This window comes from Meriones unguiculatus, chromosome 12 (assembly GCF_030254825.1).
Source record: "Meriones unguiculatus strain TT.TT164.6M chromosome 12, Bangor_MerUng_6.1, whole genome shotgun sequence".
NCBI classification, from domain to species: Eukaryota; Metazoa; Chordata; class Mammalia; order Rodentia; family Muridae; genus Meriones; species Meriones unguiculatus.
The window spans coordinates 16,736,934-16,759,612 of NC_083360.1; the positions used below are offsets into that span (position 1 = coordinate 16,736,934).

The 22,679-nt window shown below is 39.2% G+C and overlaps 1 protein-coding gene across 4 annotated transcripts in view; it reads right to left on the reverse strand.

The window, feature by feature from the left end:
• The window catches only part of Slit2 (slit guidance ligand 2), a 350,512-nt gene that overhangs the window by 7,339 nt on the left and 320,494 nt on the right, over positions 1-22,679 (reverse strand). For all 4 annotated transcript variants that reach the window (XM_060365344.1, XM_060365345.1, XM_060365343.1 and 1 more), the window contains 4 exons: positions 19,937-20,074; positions 19,605-19,845; positions 18,278-18,408; positions 3,049-3,203 (listed from right to left, as the gene is read on the reverse strand). In XM_060365344.1, coding sequence (XP_060221327.1) covers positions 3,049-3,203; positions 18,278-18,408; positions 19,605-19,845; positions 19,937-20,074 — 665 coding nt within the window. The remainder of the gene's footprint in view (positions 1-3,048; positions 3,204-18,277; positions 18,409-19,604; positions 19,846-19,936; positions 20,075-22,679) is intronic.

Sequence of the window (22,679 nt, forward strand, 5' to 3'; positions counted from 1 at the left end):
GTTTTAAAACTGACTACTATATTCTAAAACAGTTTTAAAAGATTGAAATTTTGCCAATGAAAGCACCATAAATTCAAGTCAAGGACAAGTTCAGAAGTAATGAAAAGCCACGTTACTTAAGCCATTTTGTTTTCTGAACTTTGTTGAAAAGTAAGTGGCAATGCAGGTAGCTTTGGAGTGAGAAAGACCGTGACTTAAATAAGTATCTACCACAATTTAGCTCTGCAAACTTGGAAAAGCTTTATAAATTTCTTGAGGCTGGCTGTTCCTCTGAGACTATGAAATAGAGAAAATAATGTTTACCTTCTAGTTTTACTTCAATTTTCTCTGAAGTTTAAAGGTTAAGCTTCTAAAAGCAGGGCCATATAAATAAAAAAAAATTACTGAAAAGAGAAGCATTATATTAGTTATATTGAATGCTTAATAAACATAACTCATCACTCATCCCTTTTACATTGTCGCTAGCATTCAGGGCTGGCTATACATACCAAAGCAACTCTGTTAACTGGAGAAAACATCAAAATAGAAGCTTAAGCTAGAACCAGTCCCAGAATGGTGAGGGAAGGTGGTTCAACGTCCTACCTACAGCTTAGGAGCTATTGACAACAGTTAGCTGCCAGGACAGGGAAATTTTTTTTAAGACTGATAATCCAGATAAATTAAGCAAGCTCTGGAAAAAGGCCATTTAAGAATTTAAGAATTATGGGGGAGAGGATCTAAAACTCCTGCTCAGTTGTAGCCCATAGACTCAGTGTCCAAGTGGGTTCCCTAGTAAAGGGAACAGGGGCTGTCTCTGACATGAACTCAGTGACTGGCTCTCTGATCACCTCCCCCTGGAGGGCACAGCCTTGCCAGGCCACAGAGTAAGACAATTCAGCCAGTCCTGATGAGACCTGATAGGCTAGTGTCAGAGGTAAGGAGAACCTCCCCTGTCAGTGGATTAGGGGAGGGGCATAGGAGAAGAGAGAGGGATGTAGGCATTGGGAGGAGAGGAGGGAAGGGGGTCACAGCCTATATACAATTGAATAAATTGTAGTAAAAAATAAAATAAAATTAAAAAAAAGAGTTATGGGCAGCAAGACTGTTGTTTTGTTTGTTTTATTTTTGTTGTTTTTCAAAAAGGACACCGAAGAAAACAACAACAAACAAAAAAGAGCCACAGAAAAGAACCAAGGGTGGGTGGGTGGGATCTGGGTGGCCTGGGGAGTGAGGTTGCTAGGTGTACCTGATGTGAAATTCCCCAACAAACAATGTAAATATCATGGAAAAAAGGACACAGATTTAGGTAGCTAGGAAAGAGTGATAAATTCCAATGGAGAAGAGGGGGAAATTCAACAAAATCAAAACATATTGTGCAAGAATTTTCAAAGAACTAATTGAAAAAAAGACTCTCATAATACTCATTAATACTCATAGTTGTGATTCCCATGAAGCAATGAGGTGAGATGGTTTGCTGAATATAGTCAATCTGTAAAAACTTAATTGTAATGACACAGGAGTGATTTGGAGATGTGCCTGCTTGTTTCATGGTCGCTGGGACCAGAAGGTGCATTTATTTTTCAGCTTGTGACACTGGTCATCAACTAGCTTTGTTCCCAGGATACAGTAGGTGTCCTATAAGTATTGCTAGAATTGAATCTAAACATTTTAAACAGCATCAACATTCTATGATCTTTTTAACTATTGGAATTATTAAAAATGGCAATATTCTGGAGTCAGGAGACAATGACAAGCAATACTTTCATAGAAAGTTTGGAAGGATTAAGAAAATTGAATAGCATCCTGAAGTCAGTCTTTTGTAGAAGCTAAATACTCAATGACAGACAATACTGTTCCTGATTGGGAAATGAGATATGTTGTCTTATTTAGAGCCAGGAGTTATCTGTTAAATACGTTACTTTTATCAACTCGTTAATAATTTCATTCACGACATGTCAATTCAGTATCATTTGTGTTATTGTCTTCTTCCTGAATTTTGTAATTATGGTTCCAATTTACACTTTTCCTTCCAGACAATGGTAAGAATTCCATTCTTTTTAAGTTTTCTCCCCTGGACTCCCCCTTCCTTTCTCTTTCCAATTTAATTCTTATTGCTTAAAACAAGACTTGGAGTTACACTGTAACATTCCTAACTTGCCCAGGTTTTCTCTTGTTCCTTCACTGTAAGACACTCTAAGCAAATATACTTCCTATCAGTCTGGTACAATCTGTAAGTCTGAGTTTCACTGACAATTGTCGGATCATTTGTATGAACCTCAAGAAATATCAGCATGGCAATACTGAGCTGAGCTGATATGAACTGCCTCCTTAAGTGTATTGGGTTGGAGATTTTTTTTCTCCCTACTTAGCACCAAACTTATTTAATCATTTTGTGTATGTGTGCATGTGGGGGTGCATGTGTGTGCACACATGTATGTGCGTGTACAGGTCCATGCATACACATGTGCATGTCTGTGTGTGGTGGCTAGAAAACAACTTCCGGTGTCTTTCTGAGGATATCTGCACTTTTTCCCATTGTCTTAGATCTCACAGGGTAGGCGAGGTAGGCAAACAGATCTCTAGGGATCAGAGACTCCAGGGATCTGCTTGGGAACTTCCTCAGCCCTGAGATGGTAGTATACCATGATGCCTCGTATTTTATGTGGATTCCGGGTATTTTAACTCAGGCCATTGAGCACTTTATAGACCCAGCAGTCTTCCAATTCCTATTTTTATCATTTTCCAACTTGATCTCTAACCATTTTTCTGCTTCTGTGGGCAGATATAAAATTAATGACACTGTATATAAATTACTTAGCTAGCATGTCATAGATCAATAACTAATGCCCCTTTCTGATCTGATGACACACTGAGTTAAACCCAGAACCAGGATGACCAAATGGTCCCTTAACAGGTGACACATCCACCTCTTTCTGTTTTATGCTTATTAGTCAATTCCAGTGACAAATAAGTGTCAAAGATCATGGTACCAGGGGCCAATAACTTCAGATCTAATCTAGCAGGATAAGCACAGAGTTGGAAGACCTCTAGATTTGGAAGGGAATTCACCTCCTACATAGAGTGGGGAGTCGAAATTGAGGGTAGATTGTTTTGACAAGTTGGTGATGATTTTAGGGCTTCCTCCATCTACAGAAAGGGAGAGACTGGAATCCAGGGTCAGTAACTCCACGATGTGGAAGTTTCCATCATTGATTGTCTCCACACTGCAATGTAAGGGGGGAGAAAAAAGAAACAACTTGAAACATAGTAAAAATACAAACACCGAGAAACCCAGCTTCAGAAAAGACATTCATAGCAGATATTAAGGAAAATGGCTTTCAAAGATACAATTACTTTCTCAGGATCTGGACACAAAATAAATCTGTTCTCCCACTGAGAGAAATGGAGAAGAACACACTCATTACCCAGCCACACTGATTCCATTTATGCAAATCACAAGTGATAACTTTACTTTTGGAGGATGTAAAAGTCCTATTTATCGAGAGATAGTTGACAACTCCAAGTGGTATTAAAAAGAAGCCTTCACCTCCTCTGGAGACTACAGCATTGCTGGCATCTACAGTATGAGTCAGCACGTTAGCACCCATCAGAGTTAAGTTGCACACGAATACAAGAACCAACTTGATAGGGTCTCTGTACTTTTTCAAATTTGATAAATATGCTTTCAATTTCATGTTTAATTTTGGAGAAAGGCCACTTGAGCCGTATTATCGTGAAGAAATCTTTGTTCCATTGAGAGCTGGGATTAATAGAGTGAATAAAGTGTTTAACATAGAGAAGTAATCAAGGAATAGGCAACCAAGTTCATGTCTGAGACTGTCTCTTCTCCCTTACTAGGGAACCCACATGGAGATTGAGCTGTCTATGGGCTACATCTGAGCAGGGAGTCTAAAACCTCTCTATGCATTGTCTTTGGCTGATGCCATCAGTTTCTGCATTCCTAGCTGAATCAGTGAGCTACATACAGTTCAGTGAGGGATTCAGAGCGCCACGGAGGATGATACTTGGCTTTACCCTGTAGCTAACATAAACACAGACACAATTATATGAGCACAGACTTGCAAACACCATAGGTATCTCTCTCTCTCTCTCTCTCTCTCTCTCTCTCTCTCTCTCACACACACACACACACACACATACACACACACACACACACACACACACAGAGAGAGGGAGAGAGAGAGAGAGAGAGAGAGAGAAAGTAAAAATGAGTTAGATGTGGCAAATACTGTTCCTTCTCCACCTTTAATTGCCTCAACATTGAGCAATATTAAAATCAGCAAAGGAGATAATTTACTGCCTAAATAAGGCTTTACTGTGCTAGGTGTTTACAAATGAGCTTCTTCCACCATGCATTTATGACACAAGATACACAGAATCTAAGGCCTATGAATTCCAGCAACAACCAGCATGCCACAATTATCCTGAAAGTGCCATAGTGCCATAAGTATTGTGGTGGTAACCAACAGATCTCTAGTTGTTTGTAAGATCCTCCCCACAAGAGGGAAATAATGCCTGGTACTGGAAACCTAGCAAACTACCCAGGACTAGTGGCATCATGGATCCAAGAGGAGACTCTACAACCACCATTTGCCTATACTAGGATAATAATCCCTAACTACATTATAAATATTTATCCTTATATCTTTAGAGAAATGTAACTTTTACCTCTTTTTTTTTTATTAATTACACTTTATTCACTTTGTATCCCCCCTGTGGTTCCCTCTCTCCTCCTGCCCCATTCCTTCCCTTCCTCCACCCTCTGCATGCATGCCCCTCCCCAAGTCCACTGATAGGGGAGGTCTTCTTTTCCTTCCTTCTGATCCTAGTCAATTAGGTCTCATCAGGAGTGCTTGCATTGTCTTCTTCTGTGGTCTGGTAATGCTGCTTCCCCTCAGAGGGAGGTAATCAAAGAGCAGGCCAATCAGTTCATGTCAGAGACAGTCCCTGTTCCTAGTACAATGGAACCCACTTGGATGCTGAACTGTGTCCTCCCTCTTGATTAGTTTCTTTAGGTGTACAGGTTTTAATAGGTTTATCCTATATTATATGTCTATATGAGTCAGTATATACTGTGTGTGTCTTTCTGCTCCTGGGATAGCTCACTCAGGATGATCTTTTCCAGATCCCACCATTTACCTGCAAATTTCATGATTTCCTTGTTTTTTATTGCTGAGTAATATTCCATTGTGTAGATAAAGAACTCAAGAAGTTAAACAGCAACAAATCAAGTAATCCAATTAAAAAATGGAGTACAGGGCTAAACAGAGAATTCCCAATAGAGGACTATCGAATGGCAGAAAACACTTAAAGAAATGTTCAAAGTCCTTAGTCATAAGGGAAATGCAAATCAAAACAACCCTGAGATTTCACCTTACACACATCAGAATGGCTACGATCAAAAATTCAAGTGACAACACATGCTGGAGAGGTTGTAGAGAAAAGGGAACCCTCCTCCACTGCTGGTGGGAATGTAAACTTGTACAACCACTCTGAAAAGCAATCTGGCGCTTCTTCAGACAACTAGGAATAGTGCTTCCTCAAGATCCAGCTATACCACTCCTAGGCATATATCCAAAAGAGGCTCAAGTACACAACAAGGACATCTGCTCAACCATGTTTGCAGCAGCCTTGTTTGTAATAGCCAGAAGCTGGAAACCAGCCAGAAGCCTAGATGCCCCTCAGTTGAGGAATGGATAACTTTTACCTCTTATCAAATAAATTTCTCTTTTCAACAGACAGGCATTACAAAAAATGAGAATTCATCAAAATTCAAAGAAAATGTCATGTTATCATGCTAAGCAACAACTGATTCATCTACAACATTGTACCTAAGACTGTGAGAACAGGAGCCAGAGGAGGGGCCAGAGAAAGTGTAAGTCAGAGGAACAATATGCGACTATTGTTTTTTAAATGATAGAAAAGTTACACTCATGAAATCTAAACAACATGGTGTCTCGATGGACCATGATTAGAGCAAGGACTATATCAATAGACATGCTAATATGGAAGGGGAAAAATCTCTTATATTTACAGTTGTGAGCCCAGGGTCCCTAGTAAGGGGAACAGGCACTGTCTCAGACATGAACTCAGTGGCTGGCTCTTTGACTGCCTCCCCCTGATCTGGGAGTAGCCTTGCCAGACCACAGAGAACAATGCAGCCAGTCCTGATGAGAACTGATAGGCTAGGGTTAGATGGAAGGGGATGAGAACCTAACTTATCCATGGACTTGGAGAGAGGCATAGGAGGAGATGAGGAAGGAAGGATGGGATTGGAGGGGAGGAAAGAGGGGGCTACAGCTGGGATACAAAGTGAATAAACTGTAATTAATATAGAAAATAAAAATTTAATTAAAAAATCTCACAGGGCCATACCCAAATACACCAATAAAAATAACTGCAGGCAACTAAAGATTGAAAAATAACCTTCCCCAGGGAAGACCTTCACAACTGTTTATCCAATATCAAGTGGTCAGCCTGGAATCACACACACACACACACACACACACACACACATATATATATATATATATATATATATATATATATATATATATATAACATTTTCCACACTGAGTATTTTGTAGTTATACATTTATGAACGAAAAAAATATGTCAGCAATTAAAGAAATAGAGGCCATGAATTTGGAAAAGCAAGGAACTACAACATGGAAGGGATTTAGGTAGGAAAGGGAAGGGAGGGAATGATGTAATTATATTTTATTAAACATTTTTAGGATCTGTTTGATTTTATGTATAGGATTGTTTTTCCTACATGTCAATCTTGGCATGAAACTGTTCTTAGTGCATGCAGAGGTCAGAAGAAGTCACTGACTCTCCTAGAACTGGAAATTTTGGTAAATATATTTTAATTTCAAGCAATAAAAATAATTAAGAAAATGACCCTATTTCAAACAAAAATGCTGAATTTTAATTTTAGCACTTGGTTAAACTGGAATAAATTTAAATTTGAGTTCTGCTTCTGTAGTTATTAAATGTTAGATGAGTTATTTTATAAAATCTTCCACAAGTTACTTTATGAAAATACACTCTGGTTCTCCCTGGTGAGTGATGTAAATATTCTCGCCTCTCAAAGTTAATTCTATGTCAAGATAAAATAACTTTACAAGCATGTGTAGCGTAACCCAGACAAATGTCAGATATTAGCATCATTATCACATTCAGCAGCAAAACCATGCAAACAAACTATTTTCAAATCTTATTTTTTTTTAATTTAGCTAACTTTATGATGTCAATTGCAAGACAATGCTAAAAGGCCAACAAAAAAAAAATCATCTTTGAGGTACATCTTATTCAGGCTACCAAAAGTTATTCAACTGAATTGCTAAAATAGAGAGGAGCATAACAAAATTAGTAAACATACACAGCAAAGGTCATAGCCAACTGATGCTTCCCCTGAGATCACACACAACGTGAGGTTGTTTTCTACGGATGCTCTATAAACACTAGCCTTAATTAGATTATAAATATTAATACAGAAGCACTTTTATGTTCTCTTTAAAATTGCAAAGAAAAGGCCACATATACTGAGGAACGTGCTCTTGGTCACATATTGATTTTAGACAATCAATCCAGGCATGTCATTGCTAATGATAGTGTTTGGTGCAGTAAAATTGAGTGGCTCAAGACCTTTAACTTTTTATGCTCCTTAATGCAGTCTTCCAGCTGCGAAGCAAGAGATTAGGTCATTTCATCAGCAACTCACTTCTCCATGATTTTCTTTTTTGTTCCTTATTCTATTTGTTTTTGAGTTTTACATCTTTAATGCAAAATAAATTGTAAGTTAGTTTAAAGTAAGGATCATATATTATTTATTTCTGTATACGTTCAAGTGGTCATATGAATATATAATAAATTGAAGATGCTCAATAAGCAGAAGTTATGTAAACATAAGTGAGTTAGATTAAAGGTAACAGGGATTGTTAGTTACAGCCCTACGTGATGGTTATAACTGGTAGTCTTCCGGCATATTTAGAAATGACTTATCAAAGATACATTTTATTGAGGAGCCTGGAACACTCAGGGACAGCATTAAGAATAATGCCTGTAGGTATAGCTTGCTTCACTTGTCCTACTTCTAAAATGAAACGCATGGACTAGCGTAGGTGTGACCAGTTCTTCTTTAGAGAGATATTAATAATAAGGGCAATGATTGACATTTGCAATGAGCGAATTACTGCTTACAAACATTATGTACATTATTACAGTTTTCTTAAGACTCATAAGAGCTGATCATCTTGTTGCCAAAGTTGACACAGATCGCCGGCAGCCAGACAGATCTGGAACAAGGATGTTTGCTTTGTGCGTCTATGTTTCTGATTATCAGGGCACGATTTATATTTTTATTTTTGATGTTTTTTAAAAATTTTTAAAAATAATTTATTCACTTTATATCCCAATTGTAGCCTCCTTCCTCATCTCCTCCGGTCCTTCCCTCCTTCCTTCTTCTCCCCTCTTCCCTTTCTCTAGTCCTCAGAAGAGGGGAGACTTTGTTCTCTACATCCGAGCCCAGCCTGTCAAGTCTCATTAGGACTGCCTGCATTCTCTTCCTCTGTGACCTGGTAATGTTGTCCCACCAGGGAAAAGTGATCAAAGAGCGGGCAACAGAGTTAGAGACAGCCCTTGCTCCCCTTACTACCTATGAGCTATGTCTGAGCAGGGGGTCTAGTCCTCTCCATGCAAGTTCCTTGGTTGGTGCATCAGTCTCTGTAGGGACCCTTGGGCCCAGATTTGTTGGCTTTCTTGGTCTTCTTATGGAGCTCATGTCCCCTCTGGGTCCTTGTATTCCCTCCCTCTTTCCTATGATTCCCTGTGCTCTGCCCAAAGTTTGGCTGTGTGTCTCAGCATTTGTTCCGATCCCCTGCTTGATGGAGTCTTTCAGAGGACATCTATGGTAGGCTCCCATCCTGTCACCTCTCTTCAAATGCTTCCAGTTTCTATTGTATTTGCCCTTCTGAATGAGAACTAAGCCTCCTCCCTAGGGTCCTCTTGTCATTTACCTCCTTTAGGTCTATGGATTTTAGTATGGTTATCCTGAATCACATACACGCCATACCTTTTAAATGAAAATTACTTTGCCAATAATAAGCTTCTAATATTTTGTTAAGCATCTTGGTTATGCTGCAATCCTCAGCTCTCCCAAATAACCAAGGATAGTTACATTTTAATGTATCTTTTAAATTTATATGAGGATTGTAGAAATTGGCACATCTAATAAAAATAACTAAAATGCAAAAAACCAAACCAAAAACAAAATAAAGAGAGTAATCTCACCATGAGGTCTGGAGGTTACACAAAAGCATATTAGTATGTCTTTTTGCAACCTGTGCCTAGATGTCATTTTCAAATTATGAGTGACATTCACAGTAAGATTTTTCTTTCACTTAACAGTATCAGTATAATGTATAATTTGATAAATATCTGATAAAATTTACTACTGAGGCTAATTCTATTTATATAGTTTTAGAATGATGCAAAGAATGATCTCAGCCATTTAAAATGTTCATAAAATTAATGACTTCATTGTCATTTTTTCGTTAAGAGGGCACTGTATAACAGGATCAAAAGAGACTATGTCTGTCTGAAAATATTCTAAATTTAAATTGTTGTTCCATGCTGTCTTTTTTAGTATGAGATGCAATGGACCTGCTTAAGAATGCTGTGCCTATGTATTCTTTTAAGATACAAGCATGATTGACACACAGCATTGCCACTGTAAGACTGACTGAGCTGCCATTGATTTTGCGATCCTTCAGTCACGTCCCTCCAGGCCCTGCTGCAATGCACAGTACACTCTGGGGTCATGATAAGTGTTGATAAACTTCCTTTCTTCATTTCCCAAGGGGACGAGATAGTTGCTGCTTACAAAAAAGCAGCCACTGAGCCACTTAAGTTTACCCCATTCAAGGAGGAACATCAATTTTATGTGTTAATGTTAATATGTAATTTAGGTTCACTTTCATCATCTATTACCTGAGATTTTGTTTATTTGAGAGTCTGCAAAGAAGATGGTTATAAGAAAACCATGCCCTACAGAAGCTGTGATAGGAGCTCCTCAAAAAGACCAACAGAGCTTCTCAGATGGGATGTAAGAACAGCTGAATGTATATCTTTGAAGAAAGGATGCAAACATTCTGTCCATGTACACAGGAGGCCATCTTTACTGTGCCGTCTGTGCTGAGGTTCTTCTAGTCCTTCTCTCACCTCTGTTTGCACATTTTCCCCTTCCTCCCTATTTCCTTTTCTTCCTCTGTCTCATCTACGTCTCCTCCATCTTGTGAAACTGGATAATCCAAGGAAATCTAGCAACTGGCAGCAGAAAATGCTCTGGAGTCACAGGAGTCTCCTACATGCAACTTCCGGCACACCATTTGGCAGATCCTCCTGATTTCCTATTTTTTTATGTGTTTCCAAATAAGTTTCATTTGGTGTATGAAGAAAAAACTAAATATTTTTCATTAAGAATTATGTAAAAACAAAACTTTAAAAAATTATGTTAATTTCAGTTAAAGGAATGCTGCTCTGATAAACAGCAAATTATTTAATTGAAAATTACAATGTACTTTTAGTCTCTGAGTAGTGTTGAAGATAGCATCATGTTTATGCATTCATTCATATATTTACCCACTCATTCATTCATGGCATTATTAATGAGTCCTTCTATATGCCATTCTCTAAATCTAAAAAGCAGACATATAGCCAGAACCTGCATTTAATCATGTGTTACATAGCTCATATCTATTGTTGCAGATCAAATCCGATAGATTGTTGTGGTGTTAGCAAGTGTTAAACAAGCAACCTTGGGGGAAAACGAACCTGTATCTGTAGCATTTGATGACTGCTGTGATAGAACTCTTGTGGACATGGCTGATATCAAGACAGCATCATGCTTTCTATATATTAGGTCTTAGGCATGGGAAGAGATGCATGTCCTGAGCTCTCCAAACAAAGCTTAAATGGTTCTACTCAAACAAGTTGTTCTCAAGGAACACAGCATTGCCTGGAAGTTTGTAAGGCTTAATTTCAGACCCTGGAGACCCCAGAGTCAGAAAGGAGTGGGGGCCACAACAAAGTCTCCCCCTACTCCTTGTATTCTGGATGTGGGAATCTACACACCCCTGACAGAGGCCACAGTCTTCTGTGATAATATAAGAAAAAAGATGGTAAAACATGCTACTTCATTGCACTGGAAAAAAGAAGTAAAAGTACTACATCTTGTGCTTTTACAATACCTATAAAGGTATGTTAACTATTTCCTAGTATTTTTTAAACTTTAGTATTTATGTTTATAAATTATGTGTATGTAGATTGCAATATGCTCACAAATATAGGTGTCTGCAGAGGCAAAAGGCAGTAAAGATCGGGAGCTGAGGTACAGTGGTTCTACTGTTTCCTAGTATGGGTGCTGGCAAATCTCTGGAGGAGAAGCTAGTTCTCCTATCTGCTGAACATCTCAGTTGTCTCAATTTATAAGTAGAAACTGAGGTAGTTTAATAAAAGGGGGGGAAAAAAAGAAGGAGGTCCAGGGGTAAGATGATCAACCCTCACTTAGAAAGACAAATGGAATGGACATTGGAAGTAGGAGAAAACAAGTAACAGGACAGGAGCCTACCACAGAGGGCCTCTGAAAGACTCTACCTAGCAGCATATCAAAGCAGATGCTGAGACTCATAATCAAATCTTTGGTAGAGTGCAGGGAATCATATGATAAAAGGGGGAGTTAATATGACCAGGAGAGAACAGGAGCTCCACAAGGACAAAATATATCAGGGCATGAGGGCCCTCTATGAGATTGTTTCTCCAACTAAGGACCATGTATGTATATAATCTAGAACCCCTACTCAGATATAGCCCATGGTAGCTCAGTATCCAAGTGGGTACCCTAGTAAGGGGAAAAGGAACTATTTCTGACATGAACTCAATCACTGGCTTCTTTACTGCCCGCCCCATCCCCGAGGGAGGAACAGCCTTGGTAGGCCACAGAGGAGGACATTGCAGCCAGTCCTGAAGATACCTAGGGTCAGATGGAAGAGGAGGAGGACCTCCCCTAGCAGTGGACTTATAAAGGGACAGGGAGGAGATGAGGGAAGGAGTGTGGGATTGAGAGGGAATGAGGGAGGGGGCTGCAGCTGGGATACAAAGTAAGTAACCTGTGATTAATACTAAAAAATTAATTAAAATATTAATCAATTATTTTTAAAGTTTTAAAAAGGGGAAAACAAGAAAATTTGCTTCACTTACATTTTTTATTCCAAGATTCTCCATGTATGCTTTAGCTTCTGACTTGGAGTACATGGTAAGTTTATATGAAAAAATGTCTGAATAGGGAGCAGGTGTTGCCAAGGGGATTGATAGCATCTCTGAGTAGTGAATTTTTAAGTTTAAAATACAGAACAATTTGAGTTAAAAAAAAAGAAGCTAAACAGCAAGGAAGACCCCTAGGGAATATGCTCATCCTCATTCAGAAACACAATCAGAATATACATCAGAAGTAGGAGAAAACAAGGAACAGGACAGGAGCTTTCCACAGAGGACCTCTGAAAGACTCTACACACCAGGGTATGGAAGGAGATACTGAGACTCATAACCAAACAGTGGGCAGAGTGTCAGAATCCTTATGGAAGAAGAGGGAGATAGAAAGACCTGGAGTGGACAGGAACTCCACAAGGAGAACAACAGAAACAAAATACCTGGGCCCAGGAGAGCCTGCAGAGACTGATACTTCAACCAAGGATCATACATGGAGATGACCTAGGACCCCTGCTGAGATGTAGCCCATGGGCAGCTCAATCTCTATAGGGGTGCCCTAGTAAGAGGAGCACTGGCAGTCACTGGCAAGAAGTTGGTTGCCTGCTCTTTGATCACCTCCCCCTGGTGAGGGGGCCTTATCCTTCCACAGAGGAAGAGGATCCAGACAGTCCTGATGAGACCTGATAAGCTAGGGTCAATTAGTAGGGGAGAAGGACCTCTCCTATCAGTGGACTAGGTGAGGGACATGGTATGGGGGGAAGAGTGAGGGAGGGTGGGACAAGGAAGAGATGAGTGAGGGGGCTCTAGGCAGGATATAAAGTGAATAAATAGTAATAAATAATAATAATGAAAAAGGAAAAATAACTAGTGATAGGATTGTTTTTTTCTAATATTCCAAAATGAAATCAACTTTTATCAAAGTTGAGGAGAAAGAAATCAAATGATAAAGTGTTCTTGATATAAAAATTAATTTCCATATGCAATGTTCTCATGGAGCATTAAGCAATACATAATGTAGAAAACTTAGCTTGCTATGGTCAGATAGAAGGGGAGGAAGTCCTCCTCTATCAGGGGAAAGGGCATAGGGGGAGAAGGGAGAGGGTGGTTGGGACTAGGAAGAGACACGGGAGAGGGTTGCAGTGGGTATACAAAGTGAATAAATTGTAATAAATAAATTGTAATAAAAAATAAAATTAAAAAAGAAAAGTAATATTTATATATCATAAATCACAGCAAGGAAAGCAAACACAAACAAGGACAGTTATCTAAAATAAGAATATTTTCATGAAATTTGCAGGCAAATGGTGGGATCTAGAAAAGATCATTCTGAGTGAAATATCCCAGAAGGAGAAAGACAAACATGGGATATACTCACTTATATAGACCTATAAGATATGATAAACATAATGAAATCTATACACCTAAAAAAGATAATCAATTGAGCGGACATGGGGTAAGATGATCAATCCTCATTTAGAAAGACAGATGGGATGTGCATTGAACATATGACAGGAGTCTACTGAGCGCATCTGAAAGACTCTAACTAGCAGTGTTTTCAAAGCAAAGACTCATGACCAAACCTTTGGCAGAGTACAGGGAATCATAAGAAAGAAGGGGAGTTAGTCTGATGGGGAAAGGATAGGAGCTCCACAAGGACCAAATATATCTGGGCACAGGGTCTTTTCTGAGACTGACATTCAACCAAGGACCATGTATGGATATAACCTAGAACCTCCACTCAGATGTAGCCTGTGGTAGCTCAGTAACCAATTGGTTTCCCAAAGTGAGGGGAACAGGGACTATTTCTAACAGGAACTCGATGACTGGCTCTTTGGTCTCCCCACCCCCGAAGGGAGGAACAGTCCTGTTAGGCCACAGAGGAGGGCTTTGCAGCCAGTCCTGAAGATACCTGATAAAACAGGATCAGATGAATGGGGAGGAGGTCCCCCCCATCAGTGGACTTGGAAAGGGGCACGGTGGAGATGAGGGAGGGAGGGAGGGAGGGACTGGGAGGGAATGAGGGATCGGGACATGGCTGGGATACAGAGTTAATAAAATGTAACTGATAAAATAAATAAATAAATAAAATAAAAAAAAATAAAATGAGAATATTTAATTACACTTGTAAAGCATCAGTCTATTCCTTTAATAATGTGATGTAGAGTTGAATAAAAATATAATTTGAAAATTTAATTAACTGACTATTAAGCAAACCCAGGAGCTAATTGCAATGGTGCTATTGATGGATTCTTACTAAAGAAATGCAGAAATAGCAACTTCCTCTCATGACTTCCAGAAAGGGAGAAACAAGCACGAAGCCTGTGCCATTCTCTGACCTTTGAAGATAAGTCAGAATATTAGAGCAGCGTTAAGCTGCAAAGTGAACATGTAAGAAAAAAACAGAGGATTAAACATAAACCCAGCCTAGAACTGACGCCAAGAAAACAGCCCCTGAATAAAAACTGTGATGGAAACAGCTTTGTACTGGAATGATTTTAAAAGTAATTTGGGGGAATTTTGAATCTATGATGCTGGTCACTGTTATTATTTACTAACTTATATTAATTGTTTGGCTATTTACTTATTTTACTTCTCAGTATAATCTCACAAGACAGCACAAACATTTACTGTCTGCATTCTTAGGTGAAGACCAGACAGGTGATGAAATGTGTCTAAGACAGTTTTTAGGGCACAGTCATTTTACTATTACTGCAAAATTCCATTTGAGTGCTAATGACATCTAAATGGTTCAGAACTCAAAAGAAGGTGCAATGGCATTTGTGCAGGAATCATACATCCACCCATCCCACCTTTTTATGTCTGTCTTTACCTCATGCAACTGCATAGAATACAAATATCTCTTTCTTTTTTCTAATTACAATTTATTCACTTTGTATTCTGGCTGTAGCCCCTCCTTCAATTCCTCCATCTCCCACCCTCTCTTCCTCTTTCCCCTCCATGTCCTTCCCCTAGTCCATTGATAGGGAGGTCCTCCTCCGTAGGCTATGTGACCCTAGCCCATCAGGTCATCAGGACTGGCTGGGTCCTCTTCTCTGTGGCCTAGTTAGACCACCTTGACAGGGGGAAAACTGTTTCTTTACTCTTCTCTGCCATTGGTCATATTTTAAAATATTTTTTTTTGAGACAGGATTTCTCTATTATGTAGCTCTGACTGCTCTGGAACTTCCTATGTAGATCAGGCTGGCCTTGGACTCACAGAGATCCACCTGCCTCTGCTTTCTAAATGCTGGGATTAAAGGCATGTACCACCATAGCCGGCCTCCCGCTTTTATTAAAAGGGACTATTATAACTTGATAATCTCTCAATTCCTTGCTAATATTTCCTCATTTTTTTCTTTCCTCCCTGTCTTTTTACCTTTTTGTCCTAAGGATATTATTAATTTTCTTAATATTCAAGTATTATAAGTTAATATAATAGAATACCCAAACTTTATATGATTTTTGCTTATCATTTTAAATTATAAAATATCTGCATTCTGCCCAAAGTTTGGCCATAAGTCTCAACATCTGCTTTGATAGTCTGCAGGGCAGAGCCTTTCAGAGGTCCCTGTGGGAGACTCCTAACTTGTTTCCTGTTTTCTTCTTCTTCTGATGTCCAACCTCTTTGCCTTCCGTAATGGGGATTGAGCATTTTTAGCCAGAGACCTCCCTCTAGATCTTTAGGTGTACTGATTGTAGTAGGTTTATCCTATATTATATGTCTATATGAGTGAGTATATACCATGTGTGTCTTTCTGCTTCTGGGATAGCTCACTCAGGATGATCCTTTCCATGAACTGATTGTCCTGCTCTTTGATCACCAACCCCTGAGGGGGGAGCAGCCTTACCAGGCCACAGAGGAAGACAATGCAGCCAATCCTGGTGAGACCTAACAGACTAGGATCGGAAGGAAGAAAAAGGGTCCCTCCCCTACCAGTGGACTTGGGGAGGGGCATGCATGGAGAAGGTGGAGGAAGGGAGGGATTGGGAGGGGAGGAGGGAGGGAACTAGAGGGGGATACAAAGTAAATAAAGTGTAATTAAAAATTAAATTAAATTAACAAATAATGTAATAGCTCTCCCAACTTGTACGTTTTAATTTGAAGTACAGGAATTATGTAGAACCTGTTTGTCCAGACCTGTTAACATGTCTCTAGAATATAATGTTCTAAAGGGAACATGAGGTTTTAGTTTTAAATACAGAATACTGAACATAATATTCTTTTTATAATTGTCACAGGACATGTGCTATTTTTTAATTGAGACAAAAACATGGCAATACACATTAGACTCAAAGAAATATAAAAATCCTTTTCCAGTATGCCTTCATTTGAGAAAATAGCTTGGGTTCCTTCAACTTATCTAGAAATATTTTGGTATATTTTAAGTGACTGTTAGTTTAATATGCCAACCCAAGAATATTTAATATGGTTTGGCAGAGTTCTCTATTGTACTATTGTCATCAAAAGGCAAAAAAATAATTGAAACAAAATGAACCACAGATTTATGAGGTCATTTTACAGGCTGAAACACTATGCAATTTAAACCCTAATGATACAAAATGTTGGCAGTAATTCATCAACATGTGGAGGTGAAATAACCATTGTATTCCACTTGAAAACCGATAGTTATATGTCTGTTTCTATGCCTTAAACAGTCCCAAGTGGGCAAGCTCACCACTAGAAGGACTGATCAAATTCCACTCACAGCTGAGATTGGCATCCACTTTCCCAGAATTGTTTATGAAGGAGTCAATGATCTATGACTGCTTTTGAAGCATATTTGTATATATTCACAAGTAACACCAATAAGATTGAGATCACTTACTATCAACACCCAGTCACCTGTAGCCAAGTGTATTTGGCCTACATATGTTCTTTGTTGTCGTCGTTGTTGTTGTTCATAAATAGAGTATTATAAATGTAAACCAGTCTGGGAATGCTGGCATCAGCACTCAGGAGGCAGAGGCAGGTGGCTCTCTGACTTAGAGAATAGCCCGTGTACAGAATGAGTTCTAGGACAGAGGGGCTAAATAGAGAAACCCTGTCTCGAAACAGCAACAAGAACACCAACAACACCAACCTAAATATGAATCAACATTTAAAGGAGAGAAAAGTTCATACTGAGTAAACAAATAAGCAATAGCCTTTGAAAATATTTTTACATGACAATATCCACGGAGAACGGAGTAGGAAGAGGTTTGATTTTTCTTTCCCTCCCATCACAAATTCTGCTGCACTGCCCATATCATGGCTCCTTGTTATAGTGTCATAGTTAGCTGGGAGCTTGCCCACCTTTCAGCACTGTTGCATTGGAGGAGATGCAGACTTTTTTAAAAATGAAAGAATGAGGGTGTAGTCTTTCCCTACATTTGACTTGCCTAGTTCATGCATGTGAAGAAATGTTCTCTGCTTGATCGAGGATTATGGGTACTAAGGGTTATTTATTATGAAGCCTACTGCCACAGCTTGAGTATTGCCATTAAATTCATTCATAAAATATATAACCTCCAATGCAACAGTGCTGAAAGGTAGGCAAGCTCTAAGCTAATTAGACTCACGGGCTCTGTCCTCGTGTGGGAGTAGCATGAAGCTTCAGGGAATGGGTAAGTTAGCATGAGTGGGTCCCTGGGTCCCTGATGAAGGGATAGACTAGCGCTTTCCCTTATCTCTAGCCTGTGTTGTCTGCCCCCCCCCTTTTCTTTCTACCATAGGATGATACTGCCATAAGTTACGTTTTTTGTTTTTTTTGTTTTGTTTTGTTTTGTTTTTTCTTCAAGATATGAGCACCCTGATCCTGGATTTTCTAGTTTGCAAAATATGAAAACTTAAATCTCTGATTTTCATGTTACTTGGTCTCAGGTACACTGCTTTAGCAATTCGTAAAAATCTAGGCCACCTGCTATCACTAAACTATTCCCACCCCTCCCCATATAGAATTGGAGAAGAGAAGCAGTTCTTCATTGAATAAGTTTTTTTCACCTTTACCAGTAAGTGAGAGATCTTCACCTGTAAATGGCAGAAGCCGGGTGAGAGCCGGTGTCATAGCTGGCTCGGACACGCCCCCGATAGAGTTCCACGGCAATGTGGTCTTTGTCACCTTTATACAGGAGGATGCCGCTGTCTTCATCTGTGGCAATCTGTTAGGAGGTAGCCCTGTCGTCAGGATGCACACTCAACAAAATGTATTCCTCCAAAGAAACAGGCTGTTAAGTGAATGGAGGGTTTCCACGATGGTTTGTCTTGTGGGTATGAGAAAGTGTTTGCTGAAATTACTGCTTAAAGGTAACATTTCTGTTGAATTGTTTTGTTGCAAATAAATCCATAAAATCTCAAGAAAAACAGCAACAAATATTTAATATGTTAAATGTCATGACAGAATTGCCTTTGCTGGAAAGTTTTATGTGTCTGTATTTTTTTATTTTTTGCTCCTACTCAAAGATTTATTCTTCACATATACTAACTGTGACTATATTAAGTAAAATGGATTCTCATAACCCATACAAAATTATTTACACTTATGCTATGTGCAGGAAGAAATAGAAAATAATTGCCTTTATATGTTTTTTTTCTTTCGAGGAATATTAAAATACTTAAATAAAAGTTAAAATTTACAAGTTCCAATACCAGTGTTCCTCACACAATTATTCAATGTGGTAAGAACTAGACGGAGGAAGATGGTGTGAAGAGAGATTCTCAAAGGAAACCTGCCTCTCTCCCAGGGTTCTTGCCCTATAATTTCAAAAGTCCTGTTGGTTCTGTCAGTGTCAGGGCAAAAGCAAAATAAAACAAAACAAAACCTGAGAGAAATGGGAAATCTATCGGAAGTGGCCCAAAGTCACTTAAACCTAAAATACATTAAATAATTTTGCTTACCAGGGAAAGGAAGGGTGTAGCCCCAATTTGTCCAAATACAATATATTGATTATCCCTAATCTAGTATAATTCACACCGCTGGGGTGTGAATGATTTGATTAATAGTAAATGTCTTTGTGGTAAGACATAAAAAATGTTTGTTAATTCCACGCCTCTTCCTTAAGGCTCTGAGTGAAGAGTTACAGGTGATAAATTCCCATGGGCAGGGCAGAAATGGCACAGCCTTAAAAGGTAACAAGCGAAACACCTTCATTTAAAGTGTGAACACAACTTTGGTGCCCTCACCTCCACCATTTAGTGAAGCAACATGCTGCCTCCTATCTTATTTTGAAAATACAAATATTGAAATGAAACATTTTGAAGCTTTTCCCGCAGGGAAGATTTTCTTTCTTCACAGTGTTGAGCAGCTAAACATGTCCCCTAGTCAGTTCTGCTCGCTTGCTGGAGGGAAACCTCTCACCTGAAGAGTGATGTTTGTCTGAGGCCGAACCTTGGCTGAAGGAATCTGAAGATAGGACTCTTTGTTTACAAAATTCACACTGACCAGTTTTTCACACTTCTCTCCCAGGTAGCCAGGCAAACACTGGCATATTGGTTCATTGATCCTGACGATGCACTGGGCTCCGTTCTGACAATCAAAATTATCACAGGGGCTGGTGCGAGGGAGGACCATGGGTGGAGAAAACTCACAGAACAAGCCACTAATAAATGTAAAGAGAAATTAGATTAGACTCGGTGTGCCGGAGCCCTGGAGAGAGCTCCCTAAGCACAAATGTGCACGCATGTCCTCACCTGTAGCCTTCAGGGCAGACGCACGTGTACCCATTCACTGCGTCTGTGCAGTGAGCACCGTTTTTGCACTTGTTCCCGTGGCAGTCGTCAAAGTCAACGTCACAGTGCTCACCGATATATCCTGGAGTGCAGTCACACCTGTTTCAACGAGGAGATAAAGTTCCAAACGGGACGGAGCCAAAGTATCAAAAGCCGTGGCACTTCATCTGGATAAAATAGCACCATCTTAACAGGAAAACTTATGTGCAGCAGTCTGGTCCTCCCAGGAATGGGCGTCTGCAGCACAGCACAGGCTACACTGTACTAACAGCCAGAGGAATTATTAACTCCTTAATGACCAGGAACAAACCAAATCCAAATACAAAGAAGCCTACTGTGCCACGGTTTCTTCCTCACTCCTTCACACCCTTAAGGAGATTTATAAAGGAGAGTCATCCTGCCTCTCTTTCCTGAGTTCTAGGACTACAGTCATATGCTACGAAGGCTGGCAAATTTACAAAGAATATTAAGGATATATTTTTTAATTTTATTTTTATTAATTATTCACTTTGTATCCCAGCTTTAGTCCCATCCCCATCCCCTCCCAATCCCACCCTGCCTCCCTCTTCTTCCCCCATTAAGGATATTTTAAAAGTAGTAAGAGTTTTATTTTGTCACAGACTATATACAGTGTCAGTTCCAATGATGATGAAAGACTGGAATAATGAAGATTATACTCTCTGAACATCTTTCCCATCCTACTATTCATTCTAAGACATTCAGTAAACTCATTATTCCATTCTACATCTCTGTGATACTGATGATATCGTTATGAACCTGTACATGTGTAGATATTATGGAAGGAAAAGCTCAAGCCCTTACCCACTGTTATACACTTTGAAGTGTCTCTTGTGGGATCTAATGACTTTGACTAGAGCCTTTTTCCTCAGTTACTGACCACAGAGTTCTATAACCAGTAGGCTAAGTTTCCCTTTAAAAACTGTGCTCTTGTGATGATCATAGAAAACCCAGCAGTGGCATTAAGGAACCAGGACTGTATGATTCTCTAGAGAAATGTCTTACAGAACATGTAATGCTGTTCAGGCTATTGTGGCCCTCATGTAATCATGGTTACAGCTCCTTGTGATGTAATTCACTGAGATTTCAGATACAAACAGCAATAAAAAATGTGCTTTATGAGGTGCATCCTTCTAAGTAGCTTCAGATCCTCCCTACTCTCTCCAGCACTGAACCCTTACCACCCGCTTATCTATGATGAATATCTGCTATCACCCCAAGAGGAACTAAGTAAGTTCTTAATAATCACATCCTTTTTTAGGGTACTGAAGCATATGTATTCAGGAAACTATTCGGTAGTAGCCTCACTAAATAGCACCATGCCTATTGCTCATATCTTGTAAGCACTGCATGATTTCACATGTCATAAGGAAGATGGGTAGAGCATAGTACAATACTTTGAGAGAGAGGGAATCCCTCTATATAACTCTTATTGTGGTGCCTTGTAAAAAGATGGAGGGGTTGTTGTTTTGTTTTTACAGTGAATTTTATTTATTTTTTTTTAATTTTTGATTTTTTTTTCCTTCAAAAAGTTTGTTATGACAGCCTACAGACTGGGAAAAGATCTTCACCAACCCTATATGTGATACAGGGCTAATATCCAGAATATATAAAGAACTCAAGAAGTTAAACACCAACAAACCAAGTAATCCAATTAAAAAATGGAGTACAGAACTAAACAGAGAATTCTCAGCAGAAGCATATCGAATGGCAGAGAAACACTTAAAGAAATGCTCAACATCCTTAGTAATCTGGGGAATGCAAATCAAAATGACTTAGATTTCACCTCATACCCATAAGAATGGCTAAGATCAAAAACTCAAGGGATGAAGAATTCTGGAAAGGATGTGGAGAAAGGGGAACCCTCCTCCATTGCTGGTGGGATGTAACTTTGTACATTTTCCACTTTGGAAATCAATCTGGCACTATCTCAGAAAATTAGAAATAGTGCTATCTCAAGATCTAGCTATACCACTTCTAGGTATATACCCAATAGATGCCCCACCATTCAGTAAGGACATCACTTTACTGTGGTGGTTAGTATTGTCTACTTGACAGGAGTAGTCTGGGGGATGGGCCTCTGGTTGTGTTTATGGGAGATCTTCTGGACTGCACACGTTGAAATAAAAAGGCCTACTCCTGATGGATGGTAACATTCCTGACTGAAATCCCGGACTGTACAGATGAAGAGAGAGAATTCAACAAATCATGTATTCACCGCTCTCTCTGTTTTCAGGTAGATGTGGTTCGTCCACCTGCTTCATGCTCTTGTCACCCTAACCACCTGGCCATGATGAACTGTACATGGAATTATGAGCAGGGTAAATGCTTTTGCCTCCAAGTTGTTTTTATCAAAGTGTTTTGTCACAGCAAGAACAACAACAACAAAACCCAATACACCTTGAGTAGTTACCTTATTTTCTTATACTTTTGTAGTAAAAATAATTATGATTTTATCTCTTAGCAAATATATGATGCTGTTAACTGAAGTCGCTATCTCTATATCAGATCTCAGAACACACTCACATCCTCCCTATATATTCTTAATATAAGGGACTTTCATTTCATTTCTCTTAAATTGTGGGATTACCCTTCTATTTTGTTTCTCCAAGTTCAACTTTTAAAACTCTAAATGTAAGTAACATCTCACACCAGCTGTCTTCCTACATCTGGCTAATTTCAAATG